This window comes from Mytilus trossulus, chromosome 2 (assembly GCF_036588685.1).
Source record: "Mytilus trossulus isolate FHL-02 chromosome 2, PNRI_Mtr1.1.1.hap1, whole genome shotgun sequence".
In the NCBI taxonomy this organism is placed as follows: domain Eukaryota; kingdom Metazoa; phylum Mollusca; class Bivalvia; order Mytilida; family Mytilidae; genus Mytilus; species Mytilus trossulus.
Window position 1 is genome coordinate 60,581,498 of NC_086374.1, and position 26,477 is coordinate 60,607,974.

The following is a 26,477-nucleotide window of genomic DNA, read 5'->3' on the forward strand; positions in this document are numbered from 1 at the left end:
CTCGCTAATTTTACCACACAACAGTTCGAGATATCTACATTTCACCCCTTTAGAAGAATATTTCAATAGTTTTACCTAAAAAAAAACAAAAATTTTTCGCCTCGCTCCGCTCGGCAAACATAAAACTTTGTACCCCCCCTAACTGGAAATCCTGAATCCGCCCCTGGAAATTTGGTTTATCCTGGACGACCTTGACTATCCACGAGGGAAATATTTTGAAAAATTTAAGAGAGAATGTTTATTTGTAATGTACATTGAGTTACGACATGTTTGTTATTTGTTGTTCGAAACAATATTGTTATTTATTATAAAATTACATCCGGCGTCCATCAAATACAGCGGGCTGTCGGCAAATTGATATTTATACGCCTTGTGTTGATTTATGTATAGGCATATGTGGTAAAGATAATACTTTAAATATACCGTGTTTAATTCATAACTAAATACATCATGGTTGAATAATTATCATACTAGTACTTTGAAATACATAATACCCGGCATTCCCCCCAAAAAGGTCATTCCTGGACTTTTTTCATTTGGCAGTAAAAACCAATTCATGCTCACGAAGGTTGTCCGTTACTGCTTTGGTGTTCTTACGGGTTCGGTCGTTATGGGGATTTCAATCCGATTGGGTCACGATCAACGCTTCTAACATCAGAATGAGGGGTCCGTATAAGGGTCGTGTTGCATGTCAAAAGTTCTGTCTCAGGTAATAGAAGAGATCGCCCCTTCGTCTGGTCATTTGTCCTTCCGTTTCATCTTTTATCGACTACCACTCCAGAATCATTTGACTCAGTTTTATTGAATCTTACTTACATAATGTACTTTTGCGAAAAAGGGACGGAAGATATTCCATAGATTGAAAATAAACTGACAACGTCATGGCTAAAAATAAAAAGACAAACATACAAATAATAGTACAGAAGACACAACATAGAAAACTAAAGACTATGAATGAATGAACTTTATTCTCACAAAACTACATGTCATAGTTACAGAGAAAATATATATTTACAATTACATATATGTATATATAAGCATGCACATGTGTGAATAAATAACGTAACTTAACTTGGAGGACTGACTTTCACCTGTATTGTTTTTATAAACTTACATAATTTTTCTAAAATAATAGTATTGTCTGAATTAAATAAACTATTAAATTTGTATGTACTTGGATTTTTTCAGCAATATTCAGGTAAAAATTTCTTTCTCTCTAAATTTAAAGATTTATAAGTCATTATATAATAATATTCGTCACCAATTTCGTTTGAGTTGCATACATGACAAAGTCTGTCGTTTCGTGACAAGCCTCGCCATCTGCCGGTCTCAATTGGTAAACGGTGACTACCACATCTAAGTTTACAATAAGCAACACGTACGAACCCCACCAAAAAGTGGTGGGGGATCTCAGGTGCTCCAGAAGGGTAAGCAGATCCTACTCCACATGTGGCACCCATCGTGTTGCTTATAATTACAAATCCGGTAATTACATGGTTAATCGCAAAATAAGAAAATCTATCTCATTTTTGACAAAGAAAGCCCTAAGCCCAACAATCATTAAACTCGATAATGAAATTATGCGATAACTTGTTCAAATCACGTTTGATTTGAAGCTTTTTTTATTATTTGATTATTTCAGTCATGCAGACACATACACATGATAGGCCATTCGTTTTTTTTAACAAAATTGTGAAAATATGAAAAAGTTCGAAAGCGCTGAAACAATATGTAATTTACAGAGCAGGGTTCTTATCCATATCAAATGAGTGATTTCTCGATCGTCCTGAAATGCATGAAATATTTCCCACTGGTCGTTAAACACCAACGTATTATCCTCGTTTTCCTAAAATGAAAATTTGAAAATTGCCGATTAACCAGATATCAATGTGTATTTCTAAGTCTTTGAGGTACATTCAATCACTTACATCTGGACGATTATCCCGAATATATGTATTTTGCATACTAGAATCCCGTTCTTTGTCTGCTATGGTTTTCTTAAATCAATATTATCAACTAATTATTGAATGGATAACAGAGACAAAAAAACCAGCATTTACAGAAATACAAATGTACATTAAATTTATTTATAATGGACCTTTGTTGCCTGGGGTCTAACATTCTCATTAAAAGTACGTTCGTTACTGAGAAGCAAGGCAGACATTTTTTTTTATTTAGCGGAATTGCTATAAGGATCAATAAAATCTCAGTTTTTATGTGAAGAGAACAAGTTTAATTTCCATGGCAAATCCAGGAGGACATTTTTCATATCATATATCTGCTAATGGAAAAAAAACCATTAAGATATTGTGACTTGAGAAATATGTCATCCTACAAGGACCGCCAACAAGAGGTGCTTGTGTTATACGAAATCCGAAATGATTGTATCTCGACCTTTGGTATATTCGAAAACAAAAGAAACTAGGACTGCATTTGACACGATATCGATTGTGAGCAGGATATCACAAAACGACAAAGTGGAATATGATATGATAAAATATCAATCAAATTTATCGCAAAACAAATTAATTCCATATCAATTCAGACATATCTACTATGTTCAAGTGTGAATTAATAATATTAATATAAATTGAATTATAGCTTTATTGATATAAAATGTTTAATGTTTCTCGGTAGAACTCCGAAATCGAGGTCGTTACATTTAGAGCTGCTGAGCTACATGTTATCATTAAAAAATGGTGTCACCGAACTTGTCTTCCTGTACAATTCATAAATGAAAAATTCCTTTATAAAAAAACCTAAACTGTTACAATTATCTCCCCTTTAATAGCTAAGTATTGGTCTTATTCACTGTTGCAGTTGTTAACATTTTTTTCCTTTTGTGTTTTGGTGGATATATGGTCATTATGGTCTGACTGGAAAATTCTTGTGATAAAGGTTTTGAAATATTAATAGATTCGCTTGGCAGCAGAATATTATAGAATAGGGACTTTTTAATATAGTCTAAGATCCGATGCCTCGTGTAAAAAGAGTCCCATGATATCTGCACATTAAGAAGCTAATCTCTCTGATAGGTTCATAGTTAATCTTGCTATTGAAAGGAAAAAAATATGTCCCTTCCGAAAATTGCCTTATTTTCCAGTGACAGTCAAAATTTATCAGACCTTCTATTATTATATTGATGTTTTGGGAGGGGACTTTCTTGGTATGGAACTTGCCAGACCTTCACCCCGTACCGGCCTCTTTTTATATTTGTATTTCTAAACATTAGCGACATTAGCATTCATGTGAGCAGAATTGAAGTAACAGCCTTTTGTTTCATTTTAAATGTTTTGAACTATGACAAATATATTACAAGTTACAACATCTTACACAGGATGCTGCTACAGAGACAAACATGATATCTCAGTTGATGCTGGTGGGGTATCTGTTATCGCTAGATCTAGTTCTTTGTTCATTATTGTTATAATGTTCTCCTTTCTTCATAAAGGAAAATCGGCTTCATTTCCTAGATTAATATTTTTTTTCTATTTCTAGAACGGAAATCGATACCATTTCAATTTACAAAATAGAAAATAGGACACAAGCTGTAACTATAGGCTCTAAGGATGACCGCGGTATAGATATATGATTACTTTGGTCCTCTTCAACTTGTCAGAAAAAAAACACTTGTCAAATGGTGGCGTTTGATGGTTTGCAGCCAAGTCCGGTCAGAATGGCGACTTTAACTTGATTCGATGCCTCGTAAAAAAATAGTGCTATGCTCACTGCACGGTAAGAACCATTAAAAACTCTTTCAAGGGTTTCGATCGTTACCTCTTTTAAGGCAAAATGTATGTCCTTGTAAAAAATCGAAATTGCTTTATTTGCCGTTGACAGCCAAAATTTCCCTTAATCTTCAGCCGGAACGAAATGCCTATTTGTATCATTGAAGCCTAACCTCGTCTTGAACTTGCATGAACTATTTGCTACTGAACGCTAAACAACCAATATGCAGTTCATCAATCAATATTACAAACTGTTTTAGTTAAAAAAAAACTACTATCCAAATTTCAAAATGTTTTGAATGTAATTAGATCTGTAACAAAATATCGAACAGATGTGCACACTCATCAACGTAGAGTCGTAGACCATAAACCAAGTTTGACTAAATTTATGTATATACGCAACTAATAAATGTTTTTATAATAATTTTTTTTGTGTCTTTTTTTTTATAAACATCTCATTCAGATGAGCAGAATTGAAATAAATTTCAAAAAACATCATCCAGGTAAGGTTAGTACTTTCTTCATTTTAAATGAGGGGGGGGGGGGGTATAGGACCTTTATCGGGACTCCAGGATCAGGTGTTTTTAAGCTCGGGGTTTCGGGATTGACCCTTTCGGGATCCGGGAATTCTTTTATCGAATTTCGGGACCTCGGATTTCGTATTTTGAAGCCGATGATTTCGGGATTTCGTGTTTTTAAATTCCGGATTTTGGGATCAGGACCCCTCCTACTCCCCTCTTAAATGCGTTGAAATATGACAAAAATATTAAATCTTGAAAAAAACAAACTTCACAATATGCTGCACAGAGACAAACATGATCTCTCAGTTGATGCAAGATCAACTCTTTACTTCTTCATCAGTTATTTTTTATAATGTTTCCTTTCTTCGTAAAGGTTATCATTATTTACAGTGCTTAATAATATATAACTTATATTGCGCTTATCTAAATACACTTATGTGCAGCATAGGTGATTTTATGGTACAATGAAAGACTAAATTTTAATTGTATTCAGTCTTGTGTAATCATGTTTAGTAAATTTTAGAAATATGTAAAAAATAGTTATGGATGGTACATATGTGATTATCTAACTTGAAACTCATTGGAATATGCATTGGATAAGGGGGCGCTACTCCAAGCACATGTTTTTATTTCCAGCCTCTTTTCCAAATAGTAGCCAAAGGAAGAACACGCAGAAATTTGGTGACATTCAATTTTCATAAAATATTTTAATAACCCCGCCCCCTTGCCCTTCTCCCACCTTGAAAAGAGGTTTGTTTATTGTTGAATTTGATGAGGACAAAAAGAGCAGTATCTAGGGCGGTATCTGCTCCCAAAAGTTGAAATGTTACACTATTATTAACAAATTTATAGTCAAGGGGAGATAACTCTTTGATCGACTTTTCAAAAAAATCAATTTCAATAATTGATGACATTTGTCTTTTTATTTATTACATAATTTGCTCATTGGTTCAGACTGTAATGATAGTACTATACATGTACATTTTGATATGATTGATTTTGAAACATAAACTGTCACTGGCCTGCATCATCATAATATGTGTTAGTTGTTATTTTGACTTTAGCGGACCATACATAAACATTTACTCTAAGTGCTTTACAATGCATAAAAACCAACGATACATGTACATATATATATTCATTCATTCATGTCTTTATTTCCTCTATTTTTAAAGAAATTCAATGAACAACTATATGTAAATAGATTAAATTACAAAAGTTTTCAAAAAATGATAACATAATATAATATTACAATATGTACGATAACTTCATCATACATGGAACTCTATATTTGATGGACAAAACAAATATAATTCATTGTAAAAACAGTGAAATTTAATAATTCTATAATGCTCTTGTATATCTTGATTGAGATTATGACAACCATTCCGGAACTCAGATCACTCCCGTGTTTGGCCGTTTCGCTCTTTCTCTGTTTTTGTCATGTCGCCGTTTTTCGTGTTTTGCCATGGCATTAATTGTCAGTTTGATTTCGACTTATCAGTTTGAATATTCATTTGGTATGTTTCGTCTCACTTTTAAAAAATGTTTTATTAAAGTGACTTTTGAAAAACTGATGTTTTCTTCGGTCGGCGTACCTATCATATACCCGTAGCCAGAGGGGGTTCGGTGAGTTATGTTTCAATTGTGTTAAAGTTGAGTTCACGAGTCAACCCCCCCCCCCCCCCCCCCCACACACATTTTTTTTAGGAATTCCTGGCTACGGGTATGACTATACATTTCTTACCTCCTATACATTTCTAGGAACGTGATTGGTTACAAGTGCCCTCGTGGAGACCGTGTATATTTCATATTAGGTTAGTAGGGAGGTGGGGCTTATCTTATACACGGTTAGTTGTAATCTTAAAGGTTTCAACAGACGATTAAGTAATTGATGATTAAAATTGAAATAAATTCATAAAACACATTTAAACCGAACAAGTTGTTATTGTTAGTATCTGCTTTTTGTATAGGATCGATGGAAGTATTTTCTAAAATGCTAACAGTATTGAAGACTTGCTCATTTTTATATGTCACTAGTTTAAATTTCACACGTAAAAGATAGTCGGTAAGATAAATTCGTTACATAGTGTGCTAGTGACCTAGCTAATACGGTATATATGGGGTCAGTCAACTCCATATGGGGATTTGAGCTTCGCTCTCACCCCATATGGAATTAACTGATCGCATATATACCGTATTAGGTTACTAGCACACTATGTAACTAATAATCCACATCATCAAAAGACAGTATTTCACGATTTCACGTTCATTGCATTACAAATTTTTTTTTTGCTGTACTTTGAATCTATAAACACGACGAAGCACGACGATGTGATGTCAATCTTATTAAAATATAGAACTCGGATTTCGTTATATACAGTAAATTACTAACATGCACATGTAGAAAAATGAAATCCGAGTTCTATATTTTGATTAGATTGATGGTATTGGTGCCAACTGATGTCATTTTTAGATGAAATGTTAAAGATCGAACCAGGGGTTAAAACTTAACTCATGCAGTGATGCATTGAATATATTGAATATTAATTTGGTACATAAATATATCCAGATTTATTATTTTGAACTACACACCTTATATAACCATGTATTCAATGTTTAAACAATTACATGAATAAAAAGTTTCATATATGACAAAAAGGTGGATTAAGAACTTGAATCTTTTTTTAATTTTCTAATTGTTATATATAAAAAGCAGATGTGGTGTAATTGCCGTTGAGGCAAATCTCCACAAGAGACCAAATGACACAGAAATTAACAACCTTAGGTCTCCATACGGCCTTCAACAATGAGCAAAATCCATAGCGCAGTCAGCTATAAAAGGCTACGAAATGACAATGTAACAAGATTCAAACGAGAAAACTAACGGCCTAATGTATGTACAAAAAATGAACAGAAAACAAATATATATTACATAAACGAACGACAATTACTGAATTACAGGCTCCTGACTTGGATCAGGCACATACATACAGAAAGTGACGGGGTTTAACATGTTAACGGGATCTCAGCCCTCCCTCTAACCTGGGACATTGGTGTACGTAACAGTACAACAATTAAAAGAACGACCTATACAAATCAGTGGGAAAAGGCTTAACTCAGTAAAAGAAACAAGTGTTGTAAACATTCAAAGGACCTCATTGGATATAAATTGAAACGCTATTATCTTCTAATATTAGAGAGATCTGATGTCAATGTAATAAGTGTATGATAAAAGCATGTTTGATTGCATAATTCTTACTAGCTAATATATTTATGTATGATATTTATTTTACTGTACATATATATATATATTACATCATTCTTAAACGTTTTGTTCTTTGACATTTAAACTTATTTTTTCTACAAGATGCTATTAAGATATAATTACATTGCATGTATGTTCAATTACAATACGTAATGTTCATTTGCTGACAGCAAGTTCGCGTCATTCTGAAATTAACATTCATTTAAGAATTGAATGCTTCTTTTTGTAAATTTATTGGGGTGTAAAAGCGTTGACCGAAGTACATTTTGTATGAAGCGCGGAAGCGCTTCATTCTAAAAATGTACGCACGGTCAACGCTTTTACAACCCTATAAAGTTACAAAAAGAAGCATTCAATACATATAATTACATTTTTTTAGCTATGATCATGAAAACACGAATTTTATAAATTTTGTATATTATTCACTCGTGCACTTTATTGTGGAACCACGTGCTATCATGAATGAAAAGTTTTATCGAGTGATGCAATTGCTTACGGAATAACAAGTGATATGCCGTTAGCCAATCAAAATAAAGTATTATAATGAAACATACATCTAATGTAATTATATCAAAATGTAACAATCGTGATGACACGCGGTTCCGCAACAAAAGTGCACTGGTAAATAAAAAGAAAAACTTGATCGAAATCGTAATTTCATGATCAGAGAAAAAAATGCTTCTCACTTTAGTAATTTCCTAGAGTTGTAAAAGCGTTGACAGTGCGCACATTTTTTATAATAATAAAGTGCTTTTTCTTTGTTATTTCATACAATTCATTTAAATTATTGCTCATTAGATTTAAAATTCATTTGAGAACTTAATATGAACGTGTTTCATTCCTTTGTTAATTAATACATAAAAAACAACACTAATATTCAAATGTATCGCTATTCACACCATGCTGTCATTAAATGTTTCATATGGAACGCCGTAACTGCCTTATGGTACTTCATTCTTTATCATGATGAGGTTTTTCTTTATTATGATGAGGTTTTTCTCTATTATGATGAGGTTTTTCTTTATTATGATGAGGTTTTTCTCTATTATGATGAGCTTTTTCTTTATCATGATGAGCTTTTTCCTTATTATGATGAGCTTTTTCTTTATTATGATGAGCTTTTTCTTTATCATGATGAGCTTTTTCTCTATTATGATGAGCTTTTTCTTTATTATGATGAGCTTTTTCTCTATTATGATGAGCTTTTTCTTTATTATGATGAGCTTTTTCTTTATTATGATGAGCTTTTTCTCTATTATGATGAGGTTTTTCTTTATGATGAAATTTCTTTATCATGGTGAGCTGTTAGAAGGGAATCATGGGAAATTAAGAAAATTACTGTCAAACAAAAAGAAAATGGCCAAATCAGAAATGTTGAAAGTTTTTCGGAAAGTTAGCTTGCTTCATATGCGGAAAATGTTTGATAAAGAAAAAATAACACCAAATTTTGTCAGCATGCTTTCAAAACATGAACTGGAATATCTAGGAGTTACCATTCCTGCCCATATGATGACACTGCGAATGGAATGCATCAAGTATGGAAACATGAAACCTGTGAAAACTGATAGTTTGGATGGCAATCAAAAATATCCTGTAGACAAAAATGTATTAGAATCGTTGTTGGATTGTGACTTCAAGATATCGACATTGGAAATTTCTTATAACTCTCAGAGAGAACAATATATTGACGGGTGTCTCATTTTGGACTACAGAAAGAGACTTTTCTGACATTGAAGATGGCAACCTTGACAGTATACTTTTGGCATTGTCGTTGACTTTTCTCGTTGTGGCGAACGCATGTTGCGTGAAATACTGAAAGGAAAATAGTACAAAGATTGAGGTAAAGAGATGCCATTCTTAGAATATACTTCGCTGGTACCCAAGAGAGAGAGAAAAAAAGGCCGACTGCACAGACTCGTATATAAAACTACGGCACCGAACCACTTATGGCACATATACACTAACCATAAATTAGTAAGATGGAGATTCATTATACTGGGTGGAGCTGATGGGTTCAGTAGGCTTATTATGTTTCTACATTGTCGTAGCAACAACAATTCCGCCACCGTACGTATTTAGGAGTAGGTTTTTTGTATACGTTCTGTCAGCAGTGGCGAATCCAGAAATTTTTATAAGTGAGTCCTCCCAAAGACTGCCTAAGAGGGGGCCCGCTCCGGTCATGCATCAGTGATTCCCTATATAATCAACCAAATTTTTTCCAGAAAAAGGGGGGTGGGTCCCCTAGGTCTCCTCTTAATACGCCTCTGGTCAGATAAGGGACTAGAAAATTTATATGTGGCGGATTTCATGTTGACAAAACATGGTGACGGCAGTGATTACAGACTCAAGCACGCACAGTCAGAGAATAGAGAGCCTTCTTGTGAAGGGACGTTAACGATAGTGTTTTGTGCTATTTCTATAACTTATTCTATCCTTTGGAAGACTAGGGAATTTCCGATCAACTAAATGGACTGCATATAATAGCCCTGTTCTACATTTACATATATAAAATTAACAGAAGACTTTATATTTGAACTCAAGTTTGGGCAAGCCATAGAATGAGAACAACAAATCATCTCCTGTCAATATTTGGATCACCGGTCACATACAGAATCCAGTTGGTACACAGCTCAATGAACGAGATTTAGTTGATTATGAATTAGAAGGAAACATTGATGCGGCTAATCTTATGGATGATGGAAGGCAAATTTTTTTAACCACATGAACATTGCAATTAATTACTAACGAATAACTAGAGCAGATTTTAATAGGACAGGTACCAACTTTGGCATCAATGACTTCTTGAATTGTGTTGAAATCCTTTCTGCACAAGCCTGATTGAACTGTCCTTATTTTTTTGCGTACAATAACAATGTTATAAATGATCATTGTCTATAATTTTTTGGCCTGTTCTCCTCCCCCTCCCCATTTTAGTCTTGGTTTTGTTATATCCATCATAGAACTCATCTGGTACACCTATATATCAAAAGAAAGTGTTTGATGATTTCCAATGAGACAACTTTCCACAAGAGACCAAATGACACTGAAATTAACAACTATATGTCACCTCACGGTCTTCAACAATAAGCAAATTTAATACCGCATAGTCCGCTATAAAAGGCCTCAAAATTACAATGTAAAACAATTCAGACGAGAAAACTAACGGCCTAATTTATATACAAACAAGAATGTATCCTAAGCACACGGATGCCCCATCCGCATTATCATTTTTTATATTCAATGGACCGTGAAAATGGGATAAAATATCTAATTTGGCATTCAAATTAGAAAGATCATATCAGAGGAAACATGCTTACTAAGTTTCAAGTTGATTGGACTTCAACTTCATCAAAAACTAATTCGATCAAAAACTTTAACCTGAAGTGGAATAGACGAACGATCGTAAGAACGGACGAATGAACGAATGAACGGACGGCCGAACGAACGAACGCACAGACCTGAAAACATAATGCCTATAAATGGGGCATCAAAATGGAAAAAAAAAGCAAATATGTAACACATAAACAAACGACAACAACTGAATTACTGGCTTCTGATTTGGGACAGGCACACACATACATAATGTGGCGGGATCCCAACCCTCCCCCTAACCTGGGACAGTGGTACAACATAAGAACGAACAATAAAAATAAGTTGAGAAGGCTCAAATCGATCCTCAGATGGATAAACATGCAAATACTACAAATGCAAGCGGACATGGGCCGGATACTTGTAAATCTAAACAACAAAAAGACAAAAAACTAATAAATAAAATCATGCATCTAAGACTAAATTATTAATCAGTACATATAATAATAATAATAATAAATTATTTTATTAAAGTGTCACGTAATACATATCAAACATCCAATGAATTTAGTGCAAAGACGTCAATAAAAAGTCCGAGAAAAAACTGACATTGTGCTATGCTAAGATACATGAGTCGTCATTTCAGATCCATGAATGTGTTTATGTATATAAAAATGATATTTACTTGTCTTACTGATAACAAAATCAATATCAATACCAATAAAACAATATTCAATGATCTAATTACAGTGCTGAATTGGTAACCTTTTAGAATGAGTTTATTTAAAGGATAAATAAGTTTACCAGGATAGTTTCAAAAGTGCCGGACACGACAAACAAAATTTCTGTAAAAATTGAGGATGTGCTACATGTATCCCGTTTGAAATAAGTTTTAAAGTACAACCAAACTTTGAAACCTAATGTTTATGTATATGAAAGAATTAAGTAAACTTTAAGGTATTTGTGGAAACGAATTCTCTTTAACGTATGCATAGTCGTGAGGAGCATAGTTGGCGGCAGAAGTGAAAAGCAGTGTCATCATATATGCGCTGGAATGGTAACTTCTAGATATTTCAGTTCATGTTTTGAGTATTTGCCAACTTTTCAAAATGCCCATGGGGGTTTTATGTGCAAGATGGGACTTATAATCCTTCAAGGGAGACTTTAAATATATTTAATGTTGTGTTTTGGCTTCTTCATACTTTAAGAAGCCTATAGTCATTGTAAAATTAATTGTTTGTTTAAAATTGTGAACAAAATTGCTCTTTCAAAAATTTATTTTGGGAGCTTCTATGGGGAAAATCCCCCGCAAATAGTTACAGTTGACAGGTATGCACTTTTGAAAGCATGCTGACAATATTAGGAGTTATTTTTTCGTTATCAAATATTTCCCGCGCCTGGAGCAAGCCAACTTTCCGTAGAACTTTCAACATTTCTGATATTGAGATTTTTTCTTTTTGTTTAATCTTAATTCTCTTAATTTCATATTTTCTAACAACTCATCATAATAGAGAAAAAGCTCATCATAATAAAGAAAAAGCTCATCATAATAGAGAAAAAGCTCATCATATTAAAGAAAAAGCTCATCATAATAAAGAAAAAGCTCATCATAATAGAGAAAAAGCTCATCATAATAGAGAAAAACCTCATCATAATAAAGAAAAAGCTCATCATAATAGAGAAAAAGCTCATCATATTAAAGAAAAAGCTCATCATAATAAAGAAAAAGCTCATCATAATAGAGAAAAAGCTCATCATAATAGAGAAAAACCTCATCATAATAAAGAAAAAGCTCAACGTAATAGAGAAAAAGCTCATCATGATAGAGAAAAAGCTCATCATAATAAAGCAAAAGCTCATCATAATAAAGAAAAATCTCATCATGATAGAGAAAAAGCTCATCATGATAAAGAAAAATCTCATCATGATAAAGAATGAAGTACCATAAGGCAGTTACGGCGTTCCATAGTTTCAAGTAATGCATATTCGACATGTATGGGCGTTTTTTCAGACCTAAAAAAAAATGGAAAATCAACTTGTTTAAAATCTAATTTCAAGAGTTATTTTGAATACCTCTATTATAGACCTGTTTGTAAACAAAAAGTGCAATCTTAGATATTCTTTAAAATTATATTATTTGCATAATTTGTGTACTGTTTCGTAGGGGGCGAAACTTCTTCTAAACACACATATGTTTTGCAATTTTAAATGTTTCCTATAGACACTCCAGTTTGTTTAATTTAAATGATAGAAAAAATCATATTTTTGGATTGGAAAACCATTTTTATCGATAAAGATTAGACAGTACTTCACATATGAAGGTACAACTCATGTTACGTAGTGGACATTTTGATGCGTTTCGTAGTGAACAAAACCGTTTCGTAGTGGACAAAACCGTTTCGTAGTGGACAAAAAGTTTCGTAATTGACATCAACCTTATTATATGTTAATAAAAACATAATAAAAATTACATGAAACTAACCCTTGTTATTTTTTTTTGCACGAATATAATTGAAAAAAGATTAAAAAAAGACTGCATGGTAGTGGTAGTGTCCACTACGAAACGTTTTTCTCTCATACTTGTTTCGTAGGGGACGTATTCGCATGTTTTATTTTCCCCCCACAGTCCCTATATATTGCAATAGTAACAAGAATGATTGTATTCATCAAAGCAATTATTAAGCTGTACACTGATATTTTTTTCATAATTTTAAAACCAGATACTGAAGGAGATTTGACCCGTTTCGTAGTGGACATTAACAAAAATACGGTATTACTCTGGTCCATTTGATGTGCTCGATTTTTCTTACCAGCAATTTAATTGCAGTTATAAAAGCATCACTTCTTTTGTAAGACCCTAATGTTTATATCTCTTGTAAACAAAAGTTACATTGATTTTTATAAAACTGTTTATTGGCAAAAAATGACTTCGTTTCGTAGTGGACATTTAGTGAGGGACACACCTTCTGAAATATTGAAAGCTGTTTATTAAAATATGTTAACTCTGAACATACTTTTGAATTATTAAAGAACTTATGTAAAGTAAAAATAACATTTATTTCTTCATTTTTTTACGATATTTTATAGTATGAATGTTGAACAGGCGGTTTATGGACATGTCATTTTGGTTGTTTTGGACCATTCAGGAGTCAACATATTATCAATCCCTCTAAAAATAAACTGTTTCTTTGCTTAAAAATGTTAAATCTAATTCAATGAACTGACTGCACAAAAAATTATTTACAAAGATCAAACACATTTTTGTTAAAGTGGCTGGGACAAGAAAATACGTTTTTATTGAAAAACGCCCGTATAAGGCTTGATCATTTACAGAAGGTCAAAATTGAAATTAATATTGTCCCGTTACTAAATTATCTCAAAATTCACAAAAAATCATTTATATGTTATTTTCCGGTACTTTTAAAGATGTTATTTGCATTGCCGATATTTCTATCATTACAATTTTAATGCATTTCATCTTGTTCATATATTCTTATTTTTTTCAGTATCCTTGCAATCAAGATCGACCTTCTTTTGTGGTTTACGCTCCAGACGTATTTGCTTCAAGACTCTTTCCTAACAGTTCTGATTTGCCCTGGAGATATGTGTGTGTTTTGTAGCGTGACGGGAAGCTTCAATTCAACTATCATTAAAAGTAGCAAATTGCCTTCACTATGACAAAGGAAAATAATGTGACGCACTCAAGTTTCAAACTAAACCTCAATTTGAATTTATAAAGATCTTTTTAGATTATTTGAATCTGATTAAAATGTAACTGTTCACGCGTTGATTTCAGCATCTTCTTCATTTGTGTGCAGCATCTTCGTAAATTTGTGTGGCGTGTATTGATCTCTCGTTTAACCTTCTATCTTTGAGGATAACAAAAGAAATAATTATAGCAGACAAATGTGCACAGGGGTGCTGTATTACGAACAATGGTGTACGGTTTTAAGATTTTGGTAAAAGACGAATCCGCGATTGTGTCTGAAGTTCTACCATGTATACATATGGTTTAGATTTTCTATGTTTATTAATTATTATCACGCTGGACAATCAAATAGATTCATACCAATAGAAGGATAATTATACCGAGTGCAGCTAGGCTAGTCATCATTGATCGAACATCTTACATAAATATACATCGATACATAAGATTGATATATACCAGTTATCGGGTATAACTTGTTAATTTTATTTTTTCACATTACAAAACAATCGCAAAGGTGTTAAAAATACCGGAGAGAGCTTGATCAAAGAACATCATGTGTTATTTTCAAAATATATTCGAACATCTGATAGAAATTAGGATTACATTTCATACACAATGATCCGATATCGTCGATATACAATTAAGCTTTACAGTCTAGTAATATTCCTTGTCCTTGGATTTTTATTTGCTGGTCATCTCTACACACATGACAAACTGAAACGGGCAGACATTTTAAGTTCCATCTTTCAGGTAGGTTGCTCTATGAGTATGTAATGTATATATTTTTTGTTTTGTCTGTAAATTTTATTTAAAATCCTTTTCCTCCGTTCTGTTCACACCAACATGCACTTCATCCTAACGACCGGGTGTAATTCCTTTAGAATATTTTCAATAAACAGAATTGTAATAATTTATTTTTTTATCACATAGAAATCTGATCGACGTGTTGAATTTTTAACACAACTGAAATTTGTGATATTGATGGGGATGGATGAGTTTCTAAACAGAAAATTGAACACTTTAAAGATGTGACATTCTATTTACAAATACGATAGAGGACAATATCGGGAGGGGGAGGGGGCAACTTACTATAGAAAGAGTGGTAGTGATAAGCCACTTGAATAGGTCGCCATTTTTAGCTTCGTGGTATATAGAAAAGTTATTGTGAAATATATATATATGACATGTATGTCAAAGTTTGTAGAGGCATCACGTTGATTTTTTTCACACTTTCGTAAATACATTTTATATTTGTCAACATGACATCTATTTATAAAATAGCGAAATTATTGTCAAAAAATATATGATAGGCAGTGTGCATTATTATTATTAAAAATTTATGAAAAAGGGTCGGCAACTGGCATGACTGGATGTTTCAATCTAATACATGCGTAGCAGGTTCTGCTTAACCTTCCGGAGTACCTACGATCACCCCCTCCCCCCGGTTTTTGGTGGGACTCGTGTTGCTTAGTCTTTAGTTTTCTTTGTTGTGTCTTTTGTATACTGTTATTTATCTGTATAAATATGTCTTTTTTTTTCTCTTTTAGCCATGGTGTTGTTAGTTTATTTTCGATCTAAGAGTTTGAATGTTTCTCTGGTATCTTTCGTTGATATTTTGACATATACGCTCCCTCCATTTAAAGACATTTTTATATACAAATTCCTCCATGTTCAACCCCCATATTCATAACTAAGACTGCTTCTTCCAATGTTGAAGTTATTGATCGAGGACTTAGTACGTGAAGTATATACATTTTCTTTATTATATAACTATGGATTTTTGAAGAAAATTCTCTTAGTTATAAATATCCAGTAACACAGCTTGAGTACCTCAATTGTCGGGAAATTAGGTTTTTTTGTTCAATATCACTAGATTTTCGGAATCGATTGTGTTTAAACTATAATGAACAATGATCTTCTTTTAAGCGACAGCTATTGTACAGAGACAGCTTTTGACATTGGATGTCTTCCAGATTGTCTTACTTTTTTTTTAATTACATACAGTTAAAAACGTAATAAAAATATGTTGAAGAATCACCATAATGTAGGTCTAGTTAAGAACAGGTTTCATATACATTTAAAATCAACATGATTGAGCCCTGAATATTCATTGAAAAGTTTTTCAAGTTTTAATCATTTAGGAGACGGTCAATGGAGACACCCATGATTCAATAAAATAACAAGTTGTTGAATAGAATGTTTAATACTCACACATGTTACTACTACAATGTATATAAAATTTCTGCATCAAGATTTGGTAGCAAAAACGTTCTAACTTTCTACATAAACAACATAAATATACCCCAAATACCTTTTGATAGTTTTAGAAGGGCGGAACCTGCATGACGGTATCACGAATGACCAAACAATAAAAATTAAAGTACTGAAGTACTGAACATCAGATTATCGAAAGTTCTTGTGGATGGTAAACAGCAAATTGTCTCAGAAAAAAAAACACATCTCTATACCTGAAACTGAGGTTAATGTACAGAGATATATTTTTTTTTCTGAGATAAGTTCGTGCATGGAAGATGAATAAATGACAGGAATATAATTTCACCGTAATAACTATTATATCTTATATATGTAGTGATACAAATTAGTATACACTGGTTTGTTAGTATATAGTATATAAATATAACAGTTACATGTCTATATATAATTTTCATCCATTTGTACATCATTCTATTCTAACTTAAAAGTGCAGTACAAGTGCATGGTGGACACTCTTTTGTAAAAATTCGATTTTTCTAAAAGATTGGATATGAGAAGGCTTTCATATTTACCCGCAAAAACAAACCTTCCATGCAAAGTTATCGACCCTTGCGGGGATTACAGCACAACGTTCTTGAGATATTATTCCGCTTGCCTGGGGTGGCTAATCTTGTCAGTACAACGCGCAGCTAGATATCGGGCTGGGATACCAGGCTAATTATTCCGCATGTGTTTACAATTTTTTTCGGTACGTGTGCATAGATCTTATCACCGATTTTTTTTAACTTATACCAAGTATTTACAATATTCCTTGCTTATACTTGTATATATATATCTAACGAAAAACATTTTCATATTATTAATTTATGTTCTAAACAAAACAAATTTTTATCAGTATTCATTGAAGAGATGTATTAAAAACAAACGATAAAGAATGTTACTTTTGCATTCCTCTAAAATGTCTGTGTATTTATCATGTTTATAGATCGGTTACAAACCCAAAACGAAAGTTACGTAATGGAAATCTAGGCAATAGCAATACATCGGAATCGCGATGTTAAAATTGTACCGTAAGTTCCAATCCACGCATTTTAAAATAAGGTGGTAAATGTTTATACAAAATGGGTTCGTAACCAGCAATTATAAAAAGATGCATTGCGTTGCTAAAATTTGTTGGAATTAGTCCAGTCAATCTAGCTCAAAATTAACCCAACCTCAAAGTAATTGCAACAGAAACTGTTTTACGCTTACAAGGCAGTATCACCCCATATCTTTGACATAGAAAAAATCGGCAAGTGTCAGACCATGGGAAAATTGTAATTTTCGGGTAAATATTGGCTTTTTGATGAAAAATCGCTGAAAACCGGAAAATTCTATTTTTTTTCTAATCTGACATAATTTTGGAACCCAAGTCTCTTAAAATTTGCAGAATAGAGTTTACTATGATATGAAGAACTATAAACATCAATTTCGTTAAGAAAATTGTAATTTTGGGGTAAATTGAGACTTTTTTGGTGAAAAATCGCTGAAAACTGGATTTTTTTGAAATTCTCTTTTAATCTGACATAAATTTTTACATGTGTCTCGTACAATTTGTAGAATAGAGTCTTCTTCGTTTAAAAAAATGGTAACATCAAATTCTTTCAGAAATTGTAATTGTTGGGTTTTAAAATTGAACACTTTTAGTTTAAAAAATACCAAGTATTACAGATGTTGAACAAGATTGTTTTTGAGCAATATAATAATTTAATAAAAAAACGAACTTTGATATCAATTAAAGTTTTCTTCGTTTTGGTCTTCTTCTAATATTAACTTTTCTGCGTTAGTACATAAATGTCCTTTGCACTCAGAACAGGCGATTGTGCACTCTAGTCCGTGTTTTCGACATGTACACCTTCGTGTGTCACAATTTGTTTTACACTTGCATCTTATTATATTTAACAGTTTATCCGGAGCTGCTGGAAGGGTAGTTTTTATAGGTGTTAATCTGTCATTTGTGATTGACCAACCCCAGTCTAAAGGATTAAGATTGGTTTCTTCTGTCCACTCTATTATTTGGTAGAATACTCTCTTACAGTGTTGTTCTGCTGCAGCTGATGTTGGTGGTAGCGTTTGGACTTGTAGAAATGTAACTGAGTTCGACAGTACTTTGTTTGCAAATTTTCTATAGCGAATGATGTCTAAATTTTCGTGCGGAACGCCACCATACAAATAGGCAATTATCTGCACACCACAATTGACAATGTCTTTTACAGATGAACGCCTGCTAAGAAATGGTAATGCTAATTTACGAAGTTCTTCATTTTCGGACATCTTTTTGAGAACGGGACCTTTTCCGATACCATACATTCTTGAGGTCGTATCACATCCTGTCAATGAATGTATAAACGGAAGTAATGTGCTTACTTCTTGTCCCAACAACAGCTTAGTTTTTTGAATATCCCAAACTTTGTTCGAACTGAGTTTTCGATTGCTCTGGTCAGATCTGTAAAATAGTCCATGTGAACTTAGTGTACAGTGAAATATAAGAAGAACAAGAACATCCGTGTCTTCCCCGATTACAACTGTAGGGTGTGATATAGATTGATTGACACCTGTCTTTGCTATTAGAACATCAGCATCAGCATCTGCATGTTCTGTCTGAAAGTCGTTTTTTACTAAGGCATCACTTAGCATATTTATAAAATTTTGCTTATTTTCATTGTTAGTTAGAAAATTTTCTTTTTTACTTCTGAAAGGGGTCGTTGTTTTAAAAACGATTTTAGCTCCTTCCACTCCTTTTGTCCGGCGCATATGTACATGATCTTTTGTGCTAGGCCCTGATGTGTAGCCGTCAAATACGATAACTGCATGGTCATATCGTCGTTTTATGTAATCCACATATTGTTGACAGATCTCTCCGAAAGTTGACCCTTTATTCCATGGTAGGCGTTGAATTAAAGACCCTCCGTCAATGACATAATGTAGTTCAGAGTCAAGTTTTCTGTTTACAGCACAGTCTCCAATGTTCCATAAGGCATCACCTAAAGCTGCCTTTTGAGCTTGTCGCATTAGTCCTGACGGTTCGAATAATGCCGCTGGAGTACTTGACAGTTCAAACTTGAAAACTTCAGAAATATCAGGAAAAATGTTGTTTGCCGCTGCAACAAGTCGTTGAAACAGCAACTGGGGGTCAACAACCACTTCTTCGCCATCAATCTTTATATTGGTTTTACTTGCTAAAGTTACCACCTGTTTGTTCTTTTTGAAAACAAAATCGTCAGCATACTGATCCTCCATAGACTTTAATATTTCTTTTCCTATATCCACTGATCTTTCAACGTTAACTTTTTCATCAGCTAGTGTACCAGTTTCAATATTCCGTAAACTAATATCCGAACTGAAAGGATTTCTTTCCCCCAAAAATGACTTCAATATTTGAACGTCCTTTTTGTCTTGATCTATCCTACTTTTCCCAAGTTCTTTGTGCTGCTCACTTGTATTATAGTTCACATCAGTAAGTTTCTGCATTGCTTCATTCATTTGTGAACATTGTGGCATTGATAACAGCCATAGAAGTCTTTGCGATTCGCTCAAACCACGGCCTCTGGTCAGACCACCTGTTGTCTTTAAACTTCGCATAAGGGCTTGCTCTATTACAAGATCAGTAGACAAACCGGCCCAAAAACGATCAGTTCGTCTGATAACATGGTGTCCTGTTTTGAATAAATTGTCTAAGGCAGGATGCGTTGCAGGCAGGTTAAGCATTTGTTGTAAATAAATGTGAACTGATTTTGCATATAGGTTGTGTCCGGAAGCAGCTAGATAAGGGAGCATCTGCTGGAGACTTTTCAAGTGTAAGTTCCAGTTTCCTGACCTTTCAGCAGTGATAAATTGACGGAGAAGTTCAACCATATCCATATACTGGAACCAAAGGGAAGCAGTGCGGCAATTTTTCAAAGATTCTCTAAATAATCTGATGCGTTCAGATATAATATTTATAGTTGGGTTGTCATTCAATGATTCGATCGAGATATTACTTTGTATGATACCTTCAAAAACTTTTATCAATTGCTCGATTTCAGATGGTAGACTTTGGTTTGATTCTGACGGCTTTTCATTATCAACACAAGTTGTATCAGCTTTTGGAAAGTTTTCTTTGTCTTCTAAATATGCTGGAGGAGGATCGTCAGTATCAGTTCCAGGTGTATATTGTGGAAAATCATATATTTCTGATGTAATGAGCAGAGTCAAAGCTGTTTGAGTAAGAAAATGACCACGAACAGCACGGGAAATGGCTTTACCACTAAGCATATGACCAACAGCAGTAGAAGCATAAACAGTTTCTAATAGTTCCGAAAGACCGGAACTATTCATAATGTGTCCTATAGATCCGAGAAAACTCATCTCAGTGTGAAATCCACCAAGTCGGACAACCATGGATTTCAAGGTACTACTTTCTGCTTCATTCAGGATAATATTTACTGCTTTCCAGTATAAGGGCTGATCGAATGTAACAACAGGATCTGCATTGTGTCGTTTTGCTTCTTTAGAGATGAAATGCAGCGTTGAGTGTATGCATGTAAGGTCACTCGGGTTCATGTCAATCATTGGCAAATAAACTATGCTTGATTTTCCCGGAAATACTCCACCATATACCATTTGACACAATGCTGACCATCCAGTACTTTTTATTGGCCAAACAGTCCTAGAGAGTAGACTTAATGATTCCGAATAACTGCTTGCGTTTACTTGGTTTAATTTCATGAATTTCAATGATGTGTGAGTTTCTTTATCCAATTTATACGGTCTTATATCAATTTTTCCAATTTCTTTGAGCTCTTCTATGTTTACATCTGTTCTAGGTATACTATTTGTCCTCATAAATCCTGGTGTGACGCTGGCTATAATTCCCATGCCGTGAAAAGTACCATGACCATCGATAGTTCTTAGGTTATGATCAACATTGTCTGCTATGTACTGAAGATTTCCTTCTTCTGTTACTTCCGGTATATCAGTTCCTTGAGACATTGCAGCATTCATTTCATACCTTTGTACTTCTGAATACGATGATGAGAATCCCATATTGTACAGTGAGTCTATCAAAAATCTGGAACCGAAATGGTGATGCATTTGTACAGCAAGGCCTATTTGTAAAGGTGCTATTAATGATCTTGGTCTTGTAGCTTGAACTATCGTTTGGCCAATAGCAGACAGTTTCAGACTGTGATTACAGGTACTTATTAAACTATTCAGAAACAACCGTAAACTGTCAGGTAGGTAGTGTTCATTGCATTCCAAAGATTCAACATCGGAAACTGATGGATACTCAGTTTTCGTGTCAATTTTTGATTTGATGTCAGATTTTATTAGACTTGCTGCTGCTTTTATAATGTTCATTTTCTCTGATTCAGGGTCACTTGCATTTTGCCTCTGATGAAAATCATGAAGTATTGATGTTGCAGTTTTGCGGAGTGTTATAACATTTGGTTTCCCATTTATTTCTGTTATAATTACGTCATCTCCAAAGTACTTTTGGATTTTTGATTTCATATGAACAGTCGAAAAAGCAGTATCCCCGCAGTAATCTTTCATTTTTTCTACTAACTCAATAACCGTAAGTTGTTCATCGTCGTTTTGAAGGAGATATTCGACAGTTTTCTGGAATGCAGCTTGTGTCTGTTGATGCTGGGGTCTGCCGGTTTTATTTTTGCTCTGCTTTGGTGTTCCAGATGGAATGCTTTTACCTGTTCGAAAATTTACACTGCATCGCTGATGGTAAACTGCGTCTGCAGCATGCAAATCATGTACAAATACAATTCTGGTTAATATATGTGTAGCCCATTCATCGTTCCGCTCATGGCAGATTTTTTCTATATTGCTCTGGAAATCCTTTGTTCGGACTGGAAATACATCAGTACCTTTCCTCTTATCCTTAACATCTGCAAACTGTCCACAGAAAAGACAGTTATCTCGATAGTTGAACTGTTCTTGTGATCTTAAAACCCGATTTTCAGGAGTCTTGTAATCTAGTTCTTTTTGTTTGACAGACTTAGCATTTGTGTAGTCCCTGCGACAATCCTGGTGTACTACGTCCCCAGATTTAGCAACTTTGGTATCATTTCGTAGCTTGCTGAACTCGTTAATATTTCGGGCTCCCTTTTCTCTTAATGTTACAGTTGCTCTTCCGTCATTTATGGATAATGTGCAAATAAAGCACCCTTCCATTGGTACCTGCAAAAAAGAAAACTTCTTAAAAAATAAGCGACAGAAAAAAGCTATCACACTCATGCCATAGTCATGAATACATTTCAAAGAGATAGAGATAATTTGTGTGTTGGTGTGTCATATGTAATACTACATTGTGTCTAATGTAACCCTTCATAATTTTTATGCCCAACGTGTATATTTTGATTTACCTCATTATGACTGCTTTATATAAAATATATAAAGCCAACGTTTTATAAATACATCAAAACTTGAGAAGTAATTTGACCAAAAAGTACCTGAAAATTGTTAATGTATCAGCAGTTTATTCAATAAAAAAGCAATTGGGATGGATAATTCCTTAGTAAAGGTCTATACTTATATTTTTGCAACAATTGTTATACTGTTTTAGAAATACAAAAAAAGAAATATATATGCATTATAGATCGTACATGTGCTAATACGTTTACGATTTATTTTCTGTCGGTTTTTGAATTTTTTGTTGTCATTGTTTTTCCATCAATTTTTCAACAGTTCCCGTATCGTAATTTCTTCACCCTAAAGGAATTTTAATTTTCTTCCAAGTCCAATTAGATTTTATTTTTATTACTTACCTTTACTTAGTTTAAAGTAGCTGGGATCATTTGTTTGGTACACACACTGGTTCGCTTTCTATTGAAATCTGTGGACATACTCTGTAAAGAATGAAACTAGTTTATTTACCTTATAAAGCACAATAATGAAAGTAATTGTTCAGGATGAGAGGGTCTTTTCAAGTGTTGAAAAGACAAAAGTGGAACAAAGTTGGAAAAGAGCATGGAAAACAATAAATGTTTATATTAAACAATGTGTACACATTTTCTGACAATATTAAATGCTATTTCGTTTGTTCATTTCAAATTCAAATTCAATCATAAATTTAATTGTATGCAATAAATATAAATAAAAGGTGATTTGGATAAATTTCACACTTAAAGCAGTCTTTTAACACCAGCTAACTTAAACTTCAAAGTAGAACTTTGTAAAGTTATTGTAAGTACAAAACATCGTAATTGTGCGTATATGAAATAATTTACGTTAATTGCACTAACGGCGTTCCATAGATTTTTTTCCGCGACAAAGTAACGTTGTTAAAAATCATTAAAAGATATTTTTTTCTTTCTCAAAATTCTTTACATGTTAAAATATAAGTGAAATTAAATACATAATTTGTCTTTCCTTAGTATTTTTGTTAAAAAGAGTGAACGGTCAATGTTTTAAAGGAAATATTTGAGTCTGAGCGCTGACATACGAAAAATGTGTAAATGACATCTTTTAAAACTTTATTATTATGTCATTTTATAATGTTTCCACCTTAAAAATTATAATAAAGATTATTCCTTACCTTGAATTAAGATATATCCATATTATAAGTTGATATTCACAAAAATTGGAATTTGTTTGACAAGTCTGTTTGACCCGGAGTGACGAGTTATCTCCCATAACACGTATGGCGCGCATAAGCTGTGACAATTTTACAAGGTATCATGTAAAAAACAAAAGGTGAAATTATAACACTTTCCCTTTTTCCGATTTTGTCCGATTTTTTCATGGTTCTTCTTTAGTAATGTGCAAATAAATAAATACAAAATTAATTTCTGTTGCAATTACTTTGAGGTTATCGGCTAAATTGACTGGACTAAATGGTCCATTTTCAACTTATAACTTGATGGCAATGGCAGTTGCAATTATTTGTCGCGTCCTTCGACGTCGTCGTCGAGCCGTTGGCAATCATACCACATCTTCCGCTTCTTATCTTTATAACAAACGAAAAATGAATATAATATACAGCAACAAACAACAACCTCATTACAGGCTCATTACTTGGCACCTAACCATCCCATAACCTAGCTGGGACAGATGTGTTGCATTAAAACATGTGAACAAGTTGAAAAGAGTATTATTTAGCAGAATGATACAACGCAGAAAAACATCCGACAAAACACGTTTACTATGTATATTAAAGTCAAACATACCGGAAAAGAGTGGTATATGTATATGAACAATAGCAAATAATAGGGCCTACATGTATATTGCATTTTCTCAACAATAGCTAGAACGTAATAAATTGATGTCTCATTTGGTTTGATTAAACATAGTTCCTGTAATTGCTATTAACCTCTCAAGCTATTTAAATATTGCTAGTATTTTTTTTCTCATCGTCACATACTAGTGATAAATATTTTAGCAAGGACGAATCACTTGAAATATCTTAGCAAAAAGGGTTCCAGGAAGTAAAATCATTCTTTCGTTAAACGACAATGCCCATTTGACATACCTTAAAGCTAATGCAGAATTTATATTTCTTAAAAAATTGTGGTTGTCATTTACAAAATCCAACTGCATTCTGATAACTTTAACAAATGAACTGTCATCACTTAAATCAAGGACTTTTGCTTAGTGCAACTATATATAGATATTTTCGAAGGTATATTTTTTTATTTTTGTAAGATAAAAAAAATGTTGAAAACGTTTTATTGATGTGTTTGAATTTGTAAGATTTCTACTCTTTTCTTGATTTGGTCATGATATGAGTGTAATATTTCTCACTGGACATTGAACACAAATTCATCGACCATCAATACAATATTTGTATTTGCAGGTTTACACAAGGTGTTTAACATTTTTTATATATTATATGAAAAACGTGCGTAATATAAACTGAAGTCAGAGTATACACTGTTATAATTCAGGTCAGGCTTTCTCGTTTCTATTGTCGTTACATATTAGATGGACAGTTAGATTCTACAATTATCGTGTTGACCATCATTAAGATGGTATGATATGTCATTATAATAAAGTCATGGTCAAAGTAACCATTAAATTGCAACACCTCGGGACTGATCAAAGAAGATATCTTATAAAAATAATCGTGTAGTTCAAATGGAACGCAGTCGTCATTTAACTTCTATTTATTATCCCTTCTGAAACTAATCATAAAATTTAAAGCTAACCTGACTTGTCAGACTTCTCACCAATTCCTTTCGCTCATTAAAATAGAGCTTTCTTACAAATTGACGAAAGGTAGGAACGAACGGAAAGGGAGCACGTATTTCATTTCCACAATAACAGTTAAAAGAGTTTTTGTCTTATTCAGTAACAAAGTATTCTTTTCTAAATCAAGTTTAATTTCCAAAAATAATAATATCGCAAATAATACACGAGTTTCACGATTAACTTTTCAATGGCATTATTGAGTCTAAATTTAACGACAAGATTCACATTTATTTTTATTTTTTATAGTTCACTTTCAGCAAATTGTCAAAGTGGAATATCGAGATTTGATATTATAAAAAAATGATGCTACAATGTTTTTAAAAAGTAATGTTGAATAAATCTAGAAAACCAGATTTTGTATATCAAGAAAATAAATCTACAATTTTGCACCAAAATCAATGTGGATTTTATAATGACGAGTTAACAGTGCGCATGTTTGGAAGATAGACGCGAAGTTGTTACTTGTCGTCCAGTGGCCAATATTTCATGAATGTTCTGGACTATAG

At 33.2% G+C, this 26,477-nt stretch overlaps 1 protein-coding gene across 1 annotated transcript in view; it reads left to right on the forward strand.

Annotated features, from left to right (window-relative positions):
- Positions 1-4,859: 4,859 nt before the first annotated feature.
- The window catches only part of LOC134707693 (uncharacterized), a 43,178-nt gene continuing 21,560 nt past the window's right edge, over positions 4,860-26,477 (forward strand). The window contains exons 1-2 of the mRNA XM_063567684.1: positions 4,860-4,930; positions 14,333-15,285. Of these exons, the coding sequence (XP_063423754.1) occupies positions 15,151-15,285 (135 nt within the window). The 5' untranslated portion in view covers positions 4,860-4,930; positions 14,333-15,150. The remainder of the gene's footprint in view (positions 4,931-14,332; positions 15,286-26,477) is intronic.